General features: G+C 43.1%; 1 protein-coding gene across 1 annotated transcript; it reads left to right on the top strand.

Moving 5' to 3' along the window:
- Positions 1–7,478: 7,478 nt before the first annotated feature.
- On the top strand, positions 7,479–20,009 carry TYSND1 (trypsin like peroxisomal matrix peptidase 1). Its single transcript, XM_034426001.3, has 4 exons — positions 7,479–8,959; positions 12,644–12,774; positions 15,120–15,305; positions 17,146–20,009. The coding sequence occupies exons 1-4, from the start codon at positions 7,818–7,820 to the stop codon at positions 17,361–17,363; spliced, it is 1,677 nt and encodes a 558-aa protein (XP_034281892.2). The 5' UTR covers positions 7,479–7,817; the 3' UTR covers positions 17,364–20,009.
- The last annotated feature ends 390 nt before the right edge of the window (positions 20,010–20,399 follow it).

Here is a 20,399-nt window from a genome sequence, read left to right as displayed (position 1 = left end):
ATAAAGGAGCCAGTTCTCCACCTCTTGAATTAAATACTAGTTGTGGTTTTGTGTCTTTTATCATAGCATCAACTTCATTGAGAGGGGGGGAAAGTGAAATCATTAACAGTTGGACATCCCAGAAATCCTCCTGTGATTTTGGACATCAGTTTTAATAACTTCTGAATTGTCAGCTTCACCCAGTGCATTGGTAGGTCAGAATGCATTGGTCTTTACCTAAAATTACTAACATTTCAGGTAAAAACTCACGAGGCCTTCTGAAGTATGTAATGCAGACATCAGGATAAATATTTTACTTTGCCTGCAAAAAGGGCTGACTATTTTTCAAATATGAAGCATCTTAAAACTACAGGTTGAAAGAGTCCAGCTTGCAATTCCAGAGGTAATTTAAGTCTCATCATTCCATTGGAAGAGCTATGACGTAGCCAGTTCCTGAAAGGGATAATTGGGGAAGAGTTCATTATAATTAAGCAGGCTCTTTTCTGATGTGGTTATTCTTGAACTGTTTGCAGTATCTTCATCAAGATGATTACTTGCAGCATCATTACTGAGTTCATTTGTGGTTTGTAAAACCTTTGGGTTTTATGTAAGAAGCTTTTCAATGACTTGTGAATATTTCCTAGGCCAAAGTGCCTGTGCATATGGTGCCAAGGAGATACGGAAATCTATAAGTGTACATGAGTCCACGGGAAAAAAAAACTTTGATTGGGTGCAAATAATGTAACATCTGCTCCATTGAACACCTTTAATTCTCTTAATGGCTGTTCGATCAAGGGATATGGATGAATGGCTCACCTTGGATCAACATGAGATGTGATAACCCTTATCTTCAACTACATACTTAAAAAAAGAAGGCCCTGGTAAGCAGAGCTATAAGATGGTGCCCAAAGGAACAACTTCTATGAAAGTGGTATCTCAGCCACTGGAGAAACCGGTTGTGTATGGCTCTGATCTCTTTTCTGCCTGCTGTGTTCTGTCTTTGGACAAGTCTCCTTGCAATGTCTGGATATAAAGTTTAATATATTCCTTAGGAACTGGGTTACAGATTGGAAAATAGAGTAAACATCATTCTGTTAGCAAAATGTTTTAACTTCCAATTTCTGGAAATGAACATGTTTGCAGAGACGGTTTGTCTGTATCCAAAACATTTTAATAAAGTTTTTTTAAAAAAATATATATTTATACATATACTTGGGTTGAATCTGGCCCTAACACAATCCAGAGGCAGATGATGTAGAAGGTATCCCATGTCCTGGGCCACAAAGATACTCTTGACCAATGTCAAATTGGGAGTGAATCATTTGATATCTTTTTATCCATAAGTAAATTAAGTAATTAAGAAAAAAATACAGCTTCTAGTAACCGAACACATTGAGGATCATAGTGAGAAGTTTGCTGTTATGGAAAAACTACAAGAGGGAGTAGAAAATAAGGATGCTTGTTAAGTTAAAAAATAACTGCTAGATGCTATAGTTTAATAAATTTCTGACGGCATAAAAGATTGCAAAAATATATATGAAAATAATGTTCCTATACTCGCCATTTTTGCTGTAAGACCCCGAGCCTGAGTACTGTGCTTCAGCAAATGAGAATCAGTTGTACCTGTTTTATGCAAGTCCTCTGAACCCACCCATCAGGAATGCTGCCTATTCAATTCTTAAAAAGAGTTGGGAGCCAGGGCTTCCATTCATATGGATAGGTTCAGTTAGTGACTTGTAGATTTCCCTCTCGATTTTAAAACCCCTTTCGCAGCTGATCTGTGAGAGCAACTTCCAAGAAAGGTTTGGGAAAGATGGAACAAAAAAAATCTGAAAACTCAATCCCCAGTGGTGGATTTTGGCTGGTTGTGGCAACAGAAAAGATGTTCTGTGGTCTGGCTGGTACCCAGAAGTCTTTAAAATGTGAGTTTAATTTCCTCTTGTATTCTTAGCGTTTGGCATCTGTGGGCACAATTTAGAGCATTTTAATAAATGCTGTGGATGAAAACAAAAGTGTAGGAAAGAGAGAGGAAGGACAGGAGAAACTAGATAGAACAATGAAGAGGAAAAGGTGTTTTTCAATAGAAAAGGGCTTTACTCCTCTTCAAGCAAAGACATACTTTCATATGTTCAAATAGGAAGGACAATCCCTCCTGGTCAAGAAACAGCTAAAGGAGAGCCCTCCATCCCCCATTGCAATGTAATGAAGGGAATGTCTTCATTCTCTGGCTTCAAAAGTACAATAGTAGTTCCAGGCACAGAGCCAAGATCTCAAGAATTAAAGATTTAACTCGTGTTGCTAAGTTTGGTTGTGCAATAGGGATTCTAGATCTAAACCCCCTTTTTTTTTTGGAAACAATGGATAATTTCAGGTCACCTGAATTGGTCTTTACAAGGCCTGGAAGTATTCCAGGTCCTCCCTGAAGGTGCAAGAGCCGAAGTTATATATTTATTAGATTTGTGTGCTGACCATCTTGTCTAGAGGTGTTATGGGCACTTCAGCTGGCACACTCCATGCATAGCTCTGATTTGGACACAATTTTTCAAAGGGGGCAAAACCAGGTGAATGCTGCCATCAGAGAATGTGGAGTGCCTTTTAACAAGAGATGAGCAAGATTTCTATAGGCTTAGTCCTTCCCAACGACAAAACCCCCAAAGTATTCAAAGTTTTACATTTCTGGTTACTTGATTACTATATGGATGGTGAGTATTTGAAGGGAAGTAGGATTTAGCTATGCCACCAATTATCTCACTCGATGCACAAAGAGATAGGATGGAAATTATGGGACTCAGACCCAACAGTTGATTATTAAACCTTGTCAGGCACTAAAAACCTGGACAGCACCTGAAGTTTTAATGAAACTGATTTATTACTACTCATGCCTAAGCAGTGGAATTTACTCAACAGTTGGCACTATTTTAGCACTAAATAAGGTTCAACAGAATTCAAGAGGGGTTGGATTTAGTTCATTTGTGGCTACATAGTGACTCTAGGCTGATTTCTGTTTTGACTCTGCCCTCCAGGTCTTGCTACTCCTCCTACACACTTGTGTCAGGATTCCAAGTAACACCCCCAATGAAAGAAAACTCCAAGGCTTGAGGTTCCTCAAAGTTTCTTTTTATTGAAGATGTCATATTGGCACAACTGGGAAAACCCAAATCTGAAAGTTTCTAGGTTTTCCTCACCCAAGTGAAAGTTCAAGTCCCTGTCCAGCACCCTCATGTCCATCATATGGTCCAATCATCCACTGTCCAAACTGGAGACACCTCCCAGTCATCCAACTCCAGCTGCCAGGGCAAAGTGTCCTTGACTCTCTGACAAAGGAGTGTTGTTCTGACTACATACTACATATCATCCATACTCTATGCAATCCCCCCTTCCCATTTTCCCACAGAAGAATATGTGGCAGGCCTGAAGGCCCAAATGTAAAAGATGGCTTCCAGATCTGTCAACTTGCTCTAATGTAAAGCTTCCCTTTAGCCCACGGGTGTCAAACTCGCCGCAACATATTGCCATCACATGATGTTTTATGACATTTTTTCTGCTCACAGAGCTGGGGTGGGTTTGGCCCGCAGGCCACCAGTTTGACACCCCTGCAGTTTAGCCCTTCCTTGATTGATTGTCCTTAGAACAGACACAAAGCCAGCACATATAAGAGCCGAGATGGCGCAGTGGTTAGAGTGCAGTACTGCAGCTACTTCAGCTGACTTCTAGTTCAGCAGATCAGCGGATCAAATCTCACCGGCTCAAGGTTGACTCAGCCTTCCATCCTTCCGAGGTGGGTAAAATGAGGACCCAGATTGTTGGGGGTAATATGCTATTTAGTATACTGTCTTTGGTGTAAGCCGCCCAGAGTCCTCAGAGAGTGGGCGGCATAGAAATATGAATAATAAAATAAAAATAAAATAATAAATTTCAAGGCTGTTCTGTTTTTTGAACTTTCTTTCAAAAAAAAAAAAAATACATGCAGTACTCTTTAAGCTAAAAAAAAAAAAGTAAAGATGCTTTGAAAGTAAGCTTGATTCACAGACAAGTCTTGACAGCAATCCAGGAATAGTTTGTCCTTGCCTTCCAGTATTTTTTAATTTTGTTTGTTTTTTACTTTTCAATCTAGATCACTCAAGGTTATCCAGTGCCACTACCTGATCATGAAAATGCTAAATTGGGTCAGACCTCTTTAGGGCCAGATGTACATCGATTAAAAGGATATTATGGTTCATTTTACCCAAGAACTAGCACAGAATGTGCCTTTATTTTAGAGTCAGTGGGAGCAGGTTCAAGCATTTCCCATGCTCGCTCCACATAAGGAAAGCACAGACTGTAACTACTGTGAAAAAAAGGTACTTTTTAATTGGAAGAAAAAATCAAATTGCCACACTCCTAATATTATGCTTGGGATGATGTCACTTTAAGAAAGAATATTGTAGACCTCCAGAACACATAGAATGGGCCACTCTACATGTACAGGTCAGGGGTGGGTTCTAAATTTTTTACTACCGGTTCTGTGGGCGTGGCTTATTTTATGGGCGTGGCTTGATGGTCATGTGACAATTCTTTAGGATTTAGCAGAGGTATTGGTCTACCAGGCTTTTAACTGCTTGCAGAGCTGTACCGGTCTACTCATTTGTTTTTGGAGGTACTGGCCTACCCATTTATTTTTGCAGGCACAGGTCTATTCATTTATTTTTGCTGGCACTGGTCTACCCATTTATTTTGTAGGCACTGGTCTACTCATTTGTTTTCTTTTAACACTGATCAGCTGTAGGGCGGCCCTTTGAAGTCCCCTGGCAAGAGTATAAACAGTTTTTTTCCCTCTAGCCAATCAGCTGGGACTCAGGAGGCAGCAATAGATTTGGGATGGGGCCAAATAAAAGGTAAGAATAATGCTGGGGGGGGGGGCGGGGGAGCAGAACCAGTTCGGTGACGTCATATCGTCACCGGTACCAGCTCGGCAGAACTGAGAGAAACCCACCACTGGTGCAGGTAGTCCTTGACTTACAACAGTTCATTTAGTAACTGTTTAAACTTACAATGGCACTGAAAAACCTCACTATGACCATTTTTCACACTTATGGCCATTGTAGCATCCCCAAAGGGCACGTGATGAAAATTTGGACGATTGGCAACTGACTCATATTTATGTCAGTCGTAGTGTCCAGGGGTCATGTGATCCCCTTTTGCGACCTTCTGAGAAGCAAAGTCAATGGGGAAGCCAGATTCACTTAACAACAGTGTTCCTAATTTAACAACGGCTGTGATTCACTTAACAAATGTGGCAAGGAAAGTCATAAAATGGGGCAAAGCTCACTTAATAAATTTCTCACATAAATGTTGGGCTCAATTCAGAGGTGGGTTTCAGCAGGTTCTGACCAGTTCTGGAGAACCGGTAGCGGAAATTTTGAGTAGTTCGGAGAACCGGTAGTAAAAATTCTGACTGGCCCCACCCCCATCTATTCTCTGCCTCCCAAGTCCCAGCTGATTGGGAGGAAATGGGGATTTTACAGTATCCTTCCCCCGGAGTGAGGTGGGAATGGAGATTTTACAGTATCCTTCCCCTGTCACGCCCACCAAGCCATGCCACGTCTACCAAGCCACACCCAGAGAACCAGTAGTAAAAAATTTTGAAACCCACCACTGGCTCAATTGTGGTTGTAAGTTGAGGACTACCTGTAACTACATTAAAATGGTTCCCCTGCCGGGAAACTTAACAACTTGGGGATTTTTTTAGCTTCTAAAAGATGGAGGTGTGTGACAGTTATGGCAGGACAGATGTTTTCCTCTCATATTTCCAGAACAAGGGATCTCAAAATGGAAATAAGCAGCAGGAAATGAAACAACTAGAATAAATAACACATACTTGGTTAATTATGCTTGCTTTTCATGTCATTGTCGGAATTCAGAAATATATACTTGTTTAATGGATTGACAGACTACATTGATTTGGAGTTTTCCCAAAACAACACTGGAAAATTCTTGTATTTCTTAAAAGAACATGGATTGCCAACCAGACCTACAAGCCAACAAAATTAGTAACTGTTAGAGGTGGAAAGGAGCAAACAGTCCAATGTCCACTCCTTGCAAGAATCCAGCTCTAAGCGTCCCCAATAGATCTCTCTGTGTCCTTTGCCAATAGCAAAGTAGGGACCATTCCCTTCCTAGTGTGTTGGTTTCACAACCAGACAGCTCTTAGCACATTAGCAAGCTTTCTCAAACATGCAACAGTAGGTTGTCTTGCTTTCGTGCAACCTCAAGATGTAAGAAAGTTGAAAAGAGGCCACCTTTTCCATAAGACACTCTTTCAAATACCTTAATGAGGCCTAATCTCTGTTGCTCTTGCTAAACCTCTGTTTCCTAATAGGCATCGGCGCCTTTATTTGACCGTGTTTGCTTGCACTCTTAACATAGTCATTTGTGTATTTGTTAAGCTGTGTGCAATGGCGCCCACAGGGAAAGGATTACAACGTGCAAGATGTCAGGTATGGCATCACAACCAAATCCCTGCCTAGCTTTCACATTCATGGTGTCATACATAGTTCTCCTCCCATTTTGTTCCCAACAAGAATCATGTAAGGTAGGTTGGGCTGAGAGAGAGTGGATGTGCAACAGAGGAGAATATTTGTAACTCATGATTGAACTGTGGAGTCCTTGGTGGTTTCTGAGCTTGGTTGTTTTCTTCCAGGTGTTTCATTACCCAACCAGATTATATTGAAGATGTTACCTAGTTGGGTAATAAAACATCTGCAAGAAAACAGCCAAACTCAGAAATCCCAGAGTGTGAACTCACGCCAGTGAGTTTCCTTGGTTGAATTGGGATTAGAATCTGGGTCATCCTGTTGCAATCTAGCACATTAAACACTTCCCCACACAAACCAGACACAGTATATGTGGTGGGATCTGAGGGATGCAGAATAAATAAGAACAATTACATTCCCCATTTTAGAAATGCTATCAATGTATCCTAATATTGGATTCTCTGTTCTTCACCTATGGAACAGAAGTTGCCTTCAAAAGTTGTGGGAGCTTTATCACTGGAAGCTTTCAAGAAGAGACTGGACTGCCATCTGTCAGAAATGGTGTAAGATCTCCTGTTTGGGCGGAGAGTGGGGGGATTGGAGTAGATGACCTACAAGGTCCCTTCCAACTCTGTTAATCTGTTAAATGGCTTTCTTCTTTGCTTCCTCCCCCCCCCTCAAGTTAAATAAGGAATCCCGAAGATCATCAAAGGCAAAGAATTTATGCAGCACTCAGAACTTTTTTTGTTCAATCCCAGTCTGCGCTTTATCACTGTAATATTGATGCCGAATGACTCCGGCGCTTGATCCAAAGAAAGATCCCTTTCAAGCCAAAATTTGAGTTAGGCAGGGTCGCAGCTCTTCAAGGCGAGAGTTAATCAAACAGCTCCCCAAACCAAAGCTCTAAAAGCAGCCAATGGGAGAGGACGTTCCTTGCCCGAGTCTCCTCCACCAATCGTAAGCGCTGCAATCGACCGATCGGCCAATGGGAGCGAGCTTAGCTCTCCACCCCCTCCCACTTTCTTTGTTTATTCCGGCTTTGCCCGATGCTTCTTCCTCTCCGTTTCGGTGGTTTGTTTCGGCTGGTCCGGCGGGTCCCGGGACTTGCAGCGGAGCTCCGTCGGGCAGTGGGAGGTCCGATCTTCCCGGTTCTCGGAAAGGGGCAGGAAGGAGCCATGCAGCACTGAATGGGCGACCCTGGAAGCGACGGGCTTTCTTTGCAATTAAACTCTCCCAGCGTTTTTGCAGAATTCGGGCTTCCCCTTTCGCCCTCTGGCCGGACGATCAGCCGAGAGAGATTCCGCTGGCGACTTTTATTTTGTCCCTATGTCCGAAACGCTGGGATCGACCGCAGCCCGAGCTGGCTGCGTGATCTCGGTGTCTCACTCCCGGGTCACCAGCGGATCTTGCAGCGGCAGCGGCGTCCTCTTGAGTCCAGATCCCCCGGGCCTCGTTCTTTGCCCCGGGATCCTCTTTTCCCCTTTCCTTCTGGAATCCGAGCATCCCGATTGGTCGCAGGGCAAAGTCCTGCTCTCCGATCGCTTCTTCCCGGGCCTCCAGATCCAGGTGCTTAAGGCAAGTGGTGAGTGCAGCAGCAGCAGCAGCAAAGCGGACCGGGATTGCCTGGCTGGAGATCTGGGGGGAAATAACCCCGTGCTAAAGTTTAATCCGCTTTCGAATCGGCGTGGATCTCCCCACGGTTGGAAGAACTGCGATGCTGAGCTCCTGATGGTAGCCGCCTGTCCCCGGTTCCAGGAGGCCTTCTCCAAAATCTTCAGCGCTTCGGATCTGTGGCATTTTGGAGGGAATGACTTTGAGCAAGAGGTCAACTCTTTGGAACAGGACTTGCCTTGCCTGCATTGGTTTGCTCTGCTGAGGATCCTGGAGAATGATTCCTATGGGGCAAGTTGGGCGACCTGTGTTCCAGCCGGATCCCTCAGGAAGGGTGATACCGTCTTCACCTGTGGCTCACCTTTCGGCTCATTGTGCCCGGAGATATTCATGAATACCCTTAGTAAAGGAATAGTCAGCAACCTGGCAGGAGCAAACAATGCCCTCCTCTTGATTGACGCGCGTTGCTTGCCTGGCACCGAAGGTGGGGGCGTCTTTGTCGTGTCAGGAATGGGTCCTCATCTAGTCGGAATCATCGTAGCTCCGCTTTGCTGGAAATCCACCGAGTGGGTTGGCTTGACTCTGGTTTGTGCCATTGACTCCATTCTGGAGAGTGTGGCGGGGGTCCTTTCTGGGTCTCCTTGGTTGCTCCCCATGGAACATGTGACCAGGTCGCACGCTATGATGGTACACAGAAATGGACTGGAGAGGCACCTGTTGGATGCTGTGGTTCTGGTAGAATGTGGGTCGACCTGGGGGTCCGGGGTGATGATTAATTCAAGGCTGTTGTTAACCTGTCGGCATGTGGTCGGCGGAGCATCATATGTCCGTATCAGGTTTCTAACCAGTCCTAACAGGTGAGTCTGAATTTTAATATTTGCTTATGTGTTTCTTTGTTCTCCTGGGTGTCTCTGATGCAACCTGAACATGCTGATCTGAGCAGCTGTGGGTGAAGTTTGGAAGAGTATAGGTGTGGCAGTCTTGAGGATGTGAGCATGCGTAGTCTCATTTCCAGACTGAAGGAGTTTCAGCCTCCCCTGCAGTTTTTTTATCTACCATATTTTTCAGAGTATAAGATGCACCTGAGTATAGGACGCAACTTAGTTTTGGGGGAGTAAAATAGGGGGAAAAAAATCTGCTTACCAGGTATTCATCTGGCTAGCGTCCTTAGTCTGGTCGTTAGTTTGCTGCTTGGGGATAAAAAAACAGCTTCTAAAATACAAGTGATCTTTGGAGAGAGAAGCAATTAGAAAAGCAGGCAAAGCGCGGAAGATCGCTTCACTCGCTAGCACCTCGTTAGGGCTGGAAAAAAGCTTCGAAAAAGCTACATTCGGAGTATAAGATGCACCCAAATTTTCAGCTTCTTTTGGGGGGGGGAAAGTGCATCTTATACTCCGAAAAATTTGGTGTGTGTATATTCTCTCTCTCTCTCCCTCCCCCCTTCCCCCCCCTCTCTCTCTCTATATATATATATATTTAGATAGATAGATAGATAGATAGATAGATAGATAGATAGATAGATACATATAGATGTGTGTGTGTATATATATATATATATATATATATATATATATATATATATATATATATATATAAATACATATATACATACATATATATACATACATACATACATACGTGTGTGTGTGTGTGTGTGTGTGTATTTTTCTTTAGTCAGGTTCTACCTACGTAAACCAAGCCAGAACCTGGCTAAAGAGAAATACACATAAAACCTACGAAAGCCAACTTTAAAGATTTAGGTGAATCTAAGAGCAACTTTAAAGATTCTGGCTGGGTTCTAAGAATGTAAACACAAGAAGAGAATAATAAATTAAAATGATAAAAAGAACAGTAATAATAAATCAACCCTCTCCATACATGGACACCAGTAAAAATTTACCAAGGTTTGAAGGACCAATGAAATAAAACTTTAAAGAGTTTCTAAAAATGTTTTTATTTTTTTCTAAAAAAAAGTTCCTTAAAGTGAAGAGAAAGGGAACTTTATGGACCTTTGCAGGTAAGAAATTCCAAACTAAGTCCCTCCACAGAGACGATGGTTACCTTGCCACTTCAGAGAGAAGAACGTCTCTTCACAGGACTTCCTAAGATGTCCTTACCAGATGGATAGACTTGATAATAGCAGAACGGTGCCTGTTGTAACCGGAGGTGGGTTTCACATAATTTTACCACCGGTTTGCTGCGCACTGAAAATGTGAGCGTGTTTCACCCGCAGGTCGCCACTACCATTTTTTCCGAACCAGCTGAATACCATCTCTGGTTGTCATCCACAGCTCTGCAGTGTGCATAATTATCAGTCTGAATCAATTCACTGCAGGATGAAGGCTCCTCGTGCAAAGTTATGGACCATTACAGGTAGTCCTTGACTTGTGACCACAATTGGGTTTCCATAGCTAAGCAAGGCATTTGCTATGTAAGTCATGCCCAATTCCATGACCATTGCCACATGTTATTAAGCAGATCACTGCAGTTCTTAAACAAATCATACAGTTAAACGAATCTGGCTTCCCGAAGACTTTGCTTGTCAGACAATGTGTCAACATTCTGATGCTGCCATAAAAAGATGAGGCTTGACTTTTCACCTACCTTATTTTCTCTGTAGATAATATCCCCTAGGAGATGGGATGGGGGGGGAACATTCCTGTGGGATGAGGTCAGAAGCTGGGGAGACTGACTTGGAAGATGGCCAATGAGAAGTTGAGAATTGGGAAACGGAAAGGGAAGGGAAGGGTTTGGGGGTCAGAGGGTTAGTATCGGCTACGACGAAGTCGGGGCCAGATCTGTCGTACTCAATAAATGGAATATTTCAGCAAAGATTAATTGTTTGGGAGTGCAATTTATTTGAGATGACATCGAAACCTGACACAATGGCTAGGAAGGTAAAAAATGTCAGATCACCCAGAAGGCTGTAACTGTCATAAATGTATGCCGGTTACCAAGCATAGAACCATGGGCATGTTGTGATGGTTGGTAGTCCGAGGCCTGATTGTAAGGCACTTTTTTCAGTGCCATTCTAACTCTGAATGGTTGCTAAACAAATGGTTATTAAGCAAAGGACTACCTATATTTGCCATTTTGATCCATTGCATGATGGTGGATGTTTTTCAACTTCCCAATCAGGGTGGAGGGAGAATGATTGGCTTACAGTCACTCAGCTGACTTCTTTTCTTAGGATAGGGCTAGAATTCGGTCTTATGTTGCGGTCTGCTGGTTCTTAGTCCAGCAATTTAATCATTGCACTGCACTGGGGATGGATGGATGGATGGATGGAGAATTCGAGTTACGTTTATTATTCTGTTTGTGCTAATTTGCTTGCAAGAACTGTATTGTCAGTTCGATTTTGGATTCTGGTCAAATACGAATTCTTGGAGAAGCAGCGATTTGTGTGGAATTACAGTGGCTTTGGATCCCACCATATCCAAAGGGAGTCAGGTTGGAGGAGACTGTTTTAGAAGAACTGATAACTTGTGTAACTTGAGCCGTGGTGGCGCAGTGGTCAGAATGCAGTACTGCAGGCTATTTCTGCTTACTGCTGGCTGCCTGCAATTTGGCAGTTTAAATCTTGCCAGGCTCAAAGTTGACTCAGCCTTCCATCCTTCCGAGGTCGATAAAATGAGGACCCAGATTGTTAGGGGCAATATGCTGATTCTGTAAACCGCTTAGAGAGTGCTGTAAAGCACTGTGAAGCGGTATATAAGTCTTAAGTGCTATTCCTATTCCTATTGTTAATATACTGCAGTTCCCATTTTATGCATTGAATCATAAATTCAGAGAGCCCTCCTTATAGAAAAGAAAACAGACACATGAAAGTGAAAATCCATTCCAGACTAAAATTCTTGGTAGTTACGTTTGAATTTAAGTTGTGGTTTGTGTCTTTTTTCAATGAAGAAATGCATTGCAGTGCTCTTTAACCAACATGTGTAACCATTAAATCAGTCCATGTTGGGTAATAGGGTAATAATAAGGACTGCAGTGTAAATACTAATAACTGATTGTGATGTAACAGGGAACATGGAGGGGAAAAAAGCACAGATTTTGTTTTTTCTGGGATGGGTAAGTATTTATGCAAACCTGAACTTAAAGTCATTTATACTGATCCCCCTGACTCCTTCCATTCTCCTCCCCCCCACAATGCTCCCTAAAACAGAATTAATTAATGGCCTGGGAGAAAAAAAGGAAAAATTTTCAGCATCAGCCATTTGTTTCTTTTCAATATGGCTCTTCAGGCCTTGCTCTCTTGTTCGTCTTTGTATCATCTCCTTCTCTGGAAATGTGTTAGAAAATGCAATGGAGAAATTACTGTAATGCAGAAAAGCCCATTAAGAGTAACGTGGGCGAGATCCTCATTCTTTGATCTTAGATTTGCCTTTTTAAAAAAATAAATATTATTAATTTTCTATTAATTACATTTCTTAGTGCTTAATAAGCATCATGTTGTCTGGATATTTAATTTGCTTAACAAACAGATTTTATTATTATTCACCACCAGAAATATTGATTTCTTTTTTTTTTTCCCCTCCTAGGGGTTCTGTAGTGAAAGGAAAGGTAGTGTTTGCAACAAAGGACACTTCTCCATATGATATTGCATTGGTGGAGTTGGAAGAAGGTTTATCCACATTGCCAGAGCTTCCTCTAGCATCAGCTTTTCATCCAGGTGAGAACAGAATAATGCATCCAGATTGGTGTCTCTTTTTTGTTATTTTGTCTACATAGGGCTGTAAAGAAGAGGAACAAAATAAGAAAGTTGGAAGGGACCCTGGAGGTCTTCTAGTCCAACCCCCTGCTCAAGCTGGAAACCCTATACAATTCCAGAGAAATGGCTGTCCAATCTGTTCCCGCTGACAGGAAATTTCTCCTTAGTTCTAGGATGCTTCTCTCCTTGATTAGTTTCCATCCATTGCTTTTTGTTCTGCCTTCAGGTGATTTGGAGAATAGGTTTCCCCCTCCCCCCTTCTTTGTGGCAGCACCTCAAATATTGTTGTATTAAATATTGATACCCATTACTTAACATTGGACTAGTAAACAATTAATTTTGAAGCTGGCATTGATAAATAATGTATCAAATTTAATGGGAAAGTGTAAACCTTACATATTGAAATCATCTTTGAAGAGATAGGCAAATATATTTTAAATTAAATTTGACCTGAAATTGAGTTCCAAACAATTCCTTTGAGTGAAGCAGATTACAGATTAACAGAGTGGGAAGGGACCTTTTAGGTCATCTATTCCAACCCTCCCGCCCAAACAGACCCTACACCATTTTTGACAGATGGCAGTCTCGTCACTTCTTGAAAGCTTCCAGTGATGAAGCTCCCATAACTTCTGAAGACAAGCTGTTCCATTGGTTGATTGCTCTCATAATTTCTCCTTATTTCCAGGTTGAATCTCTCCTGGTTCAGTTTTCATCTATCTGGCCTTCAGTTGCTTTGGAAAATAGCTTGACCCTTTCCTCTCTGTGGCAGCCCCTCAAATATTGGAACACTGCTATCATGTCTCCCCTGGTCCTTCTCTTGACTAGGCTAGCCATTTTCAGTTCCTGCAACCGTTCTTCATATGTTTTAGCCTCCAGCCCCCTAATCATCCTGGTTGCTCTTCTCTGCACTCTTTCTAGAGTCTCAACATTTTTTTTATAGTGTGGTGACCAAAACTGGATGCAGTATTCTAGGTGTGGTCTTACTAAGGCTTTACAGAGTGGTATTAGTACCTCATTTGATCTTGATTGTATCCCTCTGTTAATGCAGTTTAGGATTGCATTGGCTTTTTTGGCTGCCGCCACACACTGTTGGCTCATATTTAATTGGTTATCCACTAAGATGCCAAGTTACTGCTATTACCTGAATTTCACCCAGTCTGTATGTGTAAAGCATATATGTGTATATGCTATATGTGTAAAGCAGTTTTTTCCAAGATGAATCCATTGCTTCTCCTTTGGAGCAGGTTATTTTAATCATTTTGGAAATATTTGGAGCTTGCAACAAAATTGGAGCTTGAAATACTTCTAAAGCATTCAAAAGAGCTCTTATGAAATAAGTGTTTTGCACACACACTAATTACTTCATTCTCAGAGTTTATGCTTTAAGTGGTTTACAGCTGCCATGCTTTTCACAGCACAGCTATTTATGGAGATCTCTATGAGCAAGTGAAAGAGGTGTCTAATGAAAAAAGGGATTTATGACTAGTCCTCGCACTTATGACCATCACAGTGACTCTGTAGTTACATGATTATGACCCAGCTGCTGAGCAACAGGCATATATTTAGAATAGTTGCAAAATTCCAAGGTCATGTGATCACCAGTTACAATCTTCCAACTGGCTTCTGAGAAGCCAAATCAATGGGCAAGCTGGCAGGGAAGTTGCAAATCACAGTGAGTGAGCAAGTTAGTTACCCTGTTTCCCCCAAAATAAGATATCCCCTGATATTAATCGGGCTTTTGAGCACATGTGCTAAAATAAGCCTCCCCCCGAAAATAAACCAGGTGTGGTCATATGATGCCCCACGTAATGACTGCATCGTTCAGCAATACATTTTCCAGTTGCTGCTGTGCTCAGAATTCAAGGATTACCCATACTTTCTATCTTGAGGTACTTATGAATGACAACAACAAATGTGCTTTTTTTCAAGAGGCAACTGGACTTTCTGATTTTTCTTTGAGGACGTTTTGCTTCTCATCCAAGAAGCTTCTTCAGCTCTGAGCACCTTTAAGCACCTTTGAGGCAACCATGACCTGGATGACTGAGAATCTCCATAGACAGATAACAACAAATGTTTAGACCCAAATTAGCTTTTTATTTGCAAGGATGCTTTTTTTAAAAAAAAAACAACAATTCGGTATTGTATAGTTTATCTGCCTTTCTCTTAATGAGTTTTTGAGTTAAGGTGCCCCCCCAAAATGACAAAGAGTAAAATATATTTTACACTGCAATAATATAGTGGGGCATCCAGAACATGATGAGAAGGTTCTTGATGACTGTTGTCTTGTTTGTGTGTTCTTCAATCAGGAGAAGATGTGAGTATTGTGAGCTTTGGTGTCTTCGGTCAGGCCTGTGGACCATCCGTCACATCGGGAATCCTCTCGGCTGTGATCACCGTGGAAGATAAGCCAGTGATGCTCCAGGCAACCAGTGCGGTTCATGGTGGCTCAAGTGGAGGCGCCCTCTTTGGCACCCACAGTGGGAAACTTCTAGGTAAGGTGGATAGATAAAGAAATGGATTTGCAACCAACCAAATTCTCAACTCTTAACCCAAAATAGGAACATCTGGAGCAGTAATATAAAGAAAAATCCGTGGTGTATAATGATTACACTTTCTTTGTCCTTGATCTCACTTCCTGAGGATATTAAGCTTAAAGGAAATAAGTTTCTAGCTTTCAGTTTACGAAAGGTGAGATTGCTGTCCTTTACACGTCACTGAACTACAATTCTCAGCAGACGCAACCAGATGCCTCTAGCACAGGGGTGTCAAACTCAATTTCATTGAGGGCTGCATCAGGGTTGACCTTGGGGGGCTGGCCAGGTGTGGCAAACTGGGTGGGCATGGCCAGCTTGATGCTACTCCGCAAACTGCTGGCCCGATGTTTCCTCTTTGCACTGGGTAGACCAGGCCGAAGCCACTCTGGCCCGATGTTTCCTCTTTGCATTGGGTAGACCGGGCCGAAGCCACTCTGGCCCGATGTTTCCTCTTTGCATTGGGTAGACCAGGCCGAAGCCACTCTGGCCCGGTTTCCTCTTCAGACTGGGTAGACCGGGCCGAAGCCACTCTGGCCCGAAGTTTCCTCTTCGCACTGGGTAGACCGGACCGAAGCCACTCTGACCCGATGTTTCCTCTTCGCACTGGGTAGACCGGGCCGAAGCCACTCTGGCCCGATGTTTCCTCTTCGCACTGGGTAGACCGGACCGAAGCCACTCTGGCCCGATGTTTCCTCTTCGCACTGGGTAGACCGGACCGAAGCCACTCTGGCCCGATGTTTCCTCTTCGCACTGGGTAGACCGGACCGAAGCCACTCTGGCCCGATGTTTCCTCTTCGCACTGGGTAGACCGGGCCGAAGCCACTCTGGCCCGATGTTTCCTCTTCGCACTGGGTAGACGGGACCGAAGCCACTCTGGCCCGATGTTTCCTCTTCGCACTGGGTAGACCGGACCGAAGCCACTCTGGCCCGATGTTTCCTCTTCGCACTGGGTAGACCGGACCGAAGCCACTCTGGCCCGATGTTTCCTCTTCGCACTGGGTAGACCGGGCCGAAGCCACTCTGGCCCGATGTTTCCTCTTCGCACTGGGTAGACGGGGCCGAAGCCACTCTGGCCCGATGTTTCCTCTTCGCACTGGGTAGACCGGACCGAAGCCACTCTGGCCCGATGTTTCCTCTTCGCACTGGGTAGACCGGACCGAAGCCACTCTGGCCCGATGTTTCCTCTTCGCACTGGGTAGACCGGACCGAAGCCACTCTGGCCCGATGTTTCCTCTTCGCACTGGGTAGACCGGGCCGAAGCCACTCTGGCCCGATGTTTCCTCTTCACACTGGGTAGACGGGGCCGAAGCCACTCTGGCCCGATGTTTCCTCTTCGCACTGGGTAGACGGGACCGAAGCCACTCTGGCCCGATGTTTCCTCTTCGCACTGGGTAGACCGGACCGAAGCCACTCTCGCCCGATGTTTCCTCTTCGCACTGGGTAGACCGGACCGAAGCCACTCTCGCCCGATGTTTCCTCTTCGCACTGGGTAGACCGGGCCGAAGCCATGCAGGCCGGCCCCTTACATTTTCCAGGATGGACTTGCAGGCCGCATCCAACCACATCACAGGCTGGATTTGGCCCTCAGGTCTTGTGTTTGACATCCCTGCTCTAGCACAAACAATTTCTCACATTAGCTCCTACAAATTATTCAGCTCTGAATGATTCATTTTAACAGCACAAATCTCCCTAAAGCCTCTCCTCAATCTCGTTTCCTTTAATGTTGCATTTTTGCCCCTTTGTGTGTATGTCGGGATATTGAATTCCATTCTTTTCATCCTCTGTGTTCCATTCGCAGGAATCGTTGCCAGCAACACAAGGGATAACAACATCGGTGTGACCTACCCTCACCTAAACTTTAGCATTCCCATTACGGTCCTGCGGTCAGCCATTTTGGAATATATCCATCACGGAAATCTGCATGGCTTTCAAGAACTAGACAGAGTAGGAGGAAGAATTCAGGTTGTCTGGAGACTCCAAAGAGAACCTGTGGAGATGCCACTCAGCAAACTATGAGAATTTTCACCGAATGAAGAAGAATAGAAGAATATCGGCTTCATATATCTTAGGTCCAGGCTACCTGTTGAACTCTCTCATCCCACTAGGACAAGCCTTGTCTCACTTATACTGGCAGGGAGGACCTACTTGGATCCCATCGGTCAAAGAACTCCAACTATCGGGATCTAGAAGAGCCTCCTCTGCTGTAGCACCTTTGGAATATCTTATCCTTCAAAGTGACATCTACCTCCACCCTCTTATCCTTCCCTAAGACTGTGGAGATCTGGCTGGGAGGAGTTCCACACTGGAGATGTCTGTTAAATTGATACAAAACGCTTGCTCTCTGTTTCTCTACCCATCCATCTTTTATTCTCATATCGCTGTATCGTATGTTTTCTTTCTCATTCTTTATTCCATTGTTCCATTACTTTGCTTACTGTTACATTTGCGCTTCTATTCATTTTTCTGTTTTTATTGTTGTAAGCCATCTAGAATAGCCCCGCTTGCAAGATAGGCGACATATAAATTTAACAAATAATAAAATACAGTATGTCCTGATTGCACTATACTGGGTTGAAGTGCTTCTATTGCTGTTGTAATCAGCTCAGTTTATGGAATTGACCCCTAATTGAGGGATTACAAGGTTGTACAAATAAAAGAGAGAGTTTGTTTCAGTAGCAATAGCACTTAGACTTGTATATCGCTTTACAGTGCTTTTACAGTCCTCTCTGAGCTGTTTACAGAGTCAGCCTATTGCCCCCAACAATCTGGGTCCTCATTTTACCAATCTCGGAAGGATGGAAGGCTGAGTCAACCTTGAGCCTGGTGAGATTCGAACTGCCAAATTGCAGGGAGCCGGCAGTCAGCAGAAGTAGCCTGCAGAACTGCACACTAACCACTGCGCCACCATGGCTCATCTTGTAGCTTTCTTGGCTAGGCATTTAGTTTGATTTTAACAACCCTCACTTAGTCTTCCTGCCCTAATCTTCCATTACAGGTGGTCCTCAACTTACAACCAAAATTGGATTTAAATATCACTAAGCAAGATGTCATTAAGTGAGTTGCACACAATAGCAATAGCACTTAGACTGATATACCGCTTCATAGTGCTTTGTAGCCTTCTCTAAGCAGTTTACAGAGTCGGCCTATTGCCCCCAACAATCTGGGTCCTCATTTTACCCACCTCGGAAGGATGGAAGACTGAGTCAACCTTGAGCCTGGTGAGATTCGATCTGCCAAACTGCTGGCAGCCGGTGATCAGCAGAAGTAGCCTATAGTATTGCACTCTAACCACTGCGCCACTGCGGCTCAATTTTACAACCAGAGAGGTCCATGTGCTGTGAGTTTGTTTGTGTTCTAGTTTGGGTAATGGGCAATGAAACATCTGCAAGAAAAAAAGCAAGCTCAGAGAGCCCCAAGGACCCCTCATTTCAACCTACAAATATTCTCCTTTATTAACTTTACAACCTTTTTTGCTGTGGTTAAGTGAACCACTGTGGTCATTAACTGAATCACACAGTTGTTAAGCGAATCCAGCTTCCTCGGTTGAGTTTGTGGCCAAGCACCTGAATTTTGATCACAAAATGCGGCAATGGTTGTAAATACAAAATTGATTGCAAGTCATTTTTTTCAGGTTTGTTGTAACTTTGAACGGTTGCTAAATGAACAGTCATAAATCAAGGATTACCTGTAATCCCTGACGGTGTCTATGTCTATCTTGGTCAAGCACCCTGCTTATGTCCTGCATTTTTCCATTATGCCTGGAATTCTCTTTTAGAATATCCCATCCTTCAAATCCTTTGTAAAAGCTCGCTTTTCTATTATCTCATTCTAATATGCAGCCTGTGCTTTTTACCCTTTGCTTCCCATTGTCTTCCTGAATACAGTGGTACCTTGGTATTCATCCTTAATTTGTTCTGGGAGGTGAGATGAATAGCAAAAATGATGAGTACCAAACAGGTTTAACATAAGGAATAATATAGTGAGTCATAAGGCAAGTGACACTGACAAATTGTGTGTTGAGTACCGGGATAAAGATTTTACGTCAAAATGCGTTTGAGTACCGAATTCGATGAGTTTCAAAGCAGTGGAGTACCTAGGTACCACATTAATCGAAATTTAGGTTAATTCGTGGGGGAACAATCTTTCTTCCTCTTTGTTATGGTGCTATGTAAATAAATAATAACAGAGAGTGCTTTATCTTACGTACTGGTGCATTTAATATCTTTCTCTGGCCGCTGTATATTTAACTAATCACCATTTTAAATACTGTCCAATTTCTTCTTTGCTTGGTTTGTTGAGCTTTAAAAAAAAAAAGTTCTATCATCAGAGATGTATAAAACAGGCTGTTTGTCAAATGGAAATGCCCATTTGTTTCATACAATATAAAAGGAGCGTTTCTCAATCTTAGCCGCTTTTAAGAGGTTTGGACTTCAACACCCAGAATTCCTCAGCCAGCCTAGCTGGGAGTTAAAAGTTGAGACATCTTAAAATGGCCAACGTTGAGAAACACTGATATAAAGGATCTTGGTTTGTTTTGATCGTATTGCATAAATCAGGCTCCTGCGGTTTGTTTCACGACCTTTTGAGTTTAGAATTATGTATGAATGTAGTTAAAAATTCAGCTTCAGATATGATTAAATAATGACTGATGCTGTTTTTCTCCTTGGTCCCCTTATGCTCTCTTAATGAACACTGCGATTTTTCGAAATCTTGAGGGTTTTTTGGAATATTTACTTTCTTTCCTTTGTCCTATTTCAGCCCAATTTAGAGGACCCAGTGAAGTATGGGTTCTTTGTCAAATCTAACTTCATTAGCTGACGTAGAACAACCAAAGTAATTGTTTGTCGTAATTCTGAAAAATAAATGAGCGGCATGGTGGCCTTAGAAGTGAAGACGCTCGCCTCTCACTCGGAAAGTGCAGAGTTCAATCCTAGGCAGCAACAAATTTTCTCTATCAGGGCACAAAGAAAAATATGTGCTGTGAACTCCGCATAGGCGTCAGGAAGGGAATCTGGCCAGTAAATGCTCAGCTCCATTCAGTCATCTTGATCC

Source organism: Pantherophis guttatus, chromosome 6, assembly GCF_059756535.1.
Source record: "Pantherophis guttatus breed Tessera chromosome 6, ASM5975653v1, whole genome shotgun sequence".
Lineage (NCBI taxonomy): Eukaryota > Metazoa > Chordata > Lepidosauria > Squamata > Colubridae > Pantherophis > Pantherophis guttatus.
This window is presented reverse-complemented; position numbering and strand designations above follow the sequence as displayed.

Bases quoted from the DNA above. Each gene is read 5' to 3' on its own strand.
- TYSND1 (XM_034426001.3), top strand. From the start codon at position 7,818: ATGTCCGAAACGCTGGGATCGACCGCAGCCCGAGCTGGCTGCGTGATC. The intron at 8,960-12,643 runs GTGAGTCTGAAT...TTCCCCTCCTAG, and splicing joins TTTCTAACCAGTCCTAACAG to GGGTTCTGTAGTGAAAGGAA. The intron at 15,306-17,145 runs GTAAGGTGGATA...TTCCATTCGCAG, and splicing joins CCACAGTGGGAAACTTCTAG to GAATCGTTGCCAGCAACACA.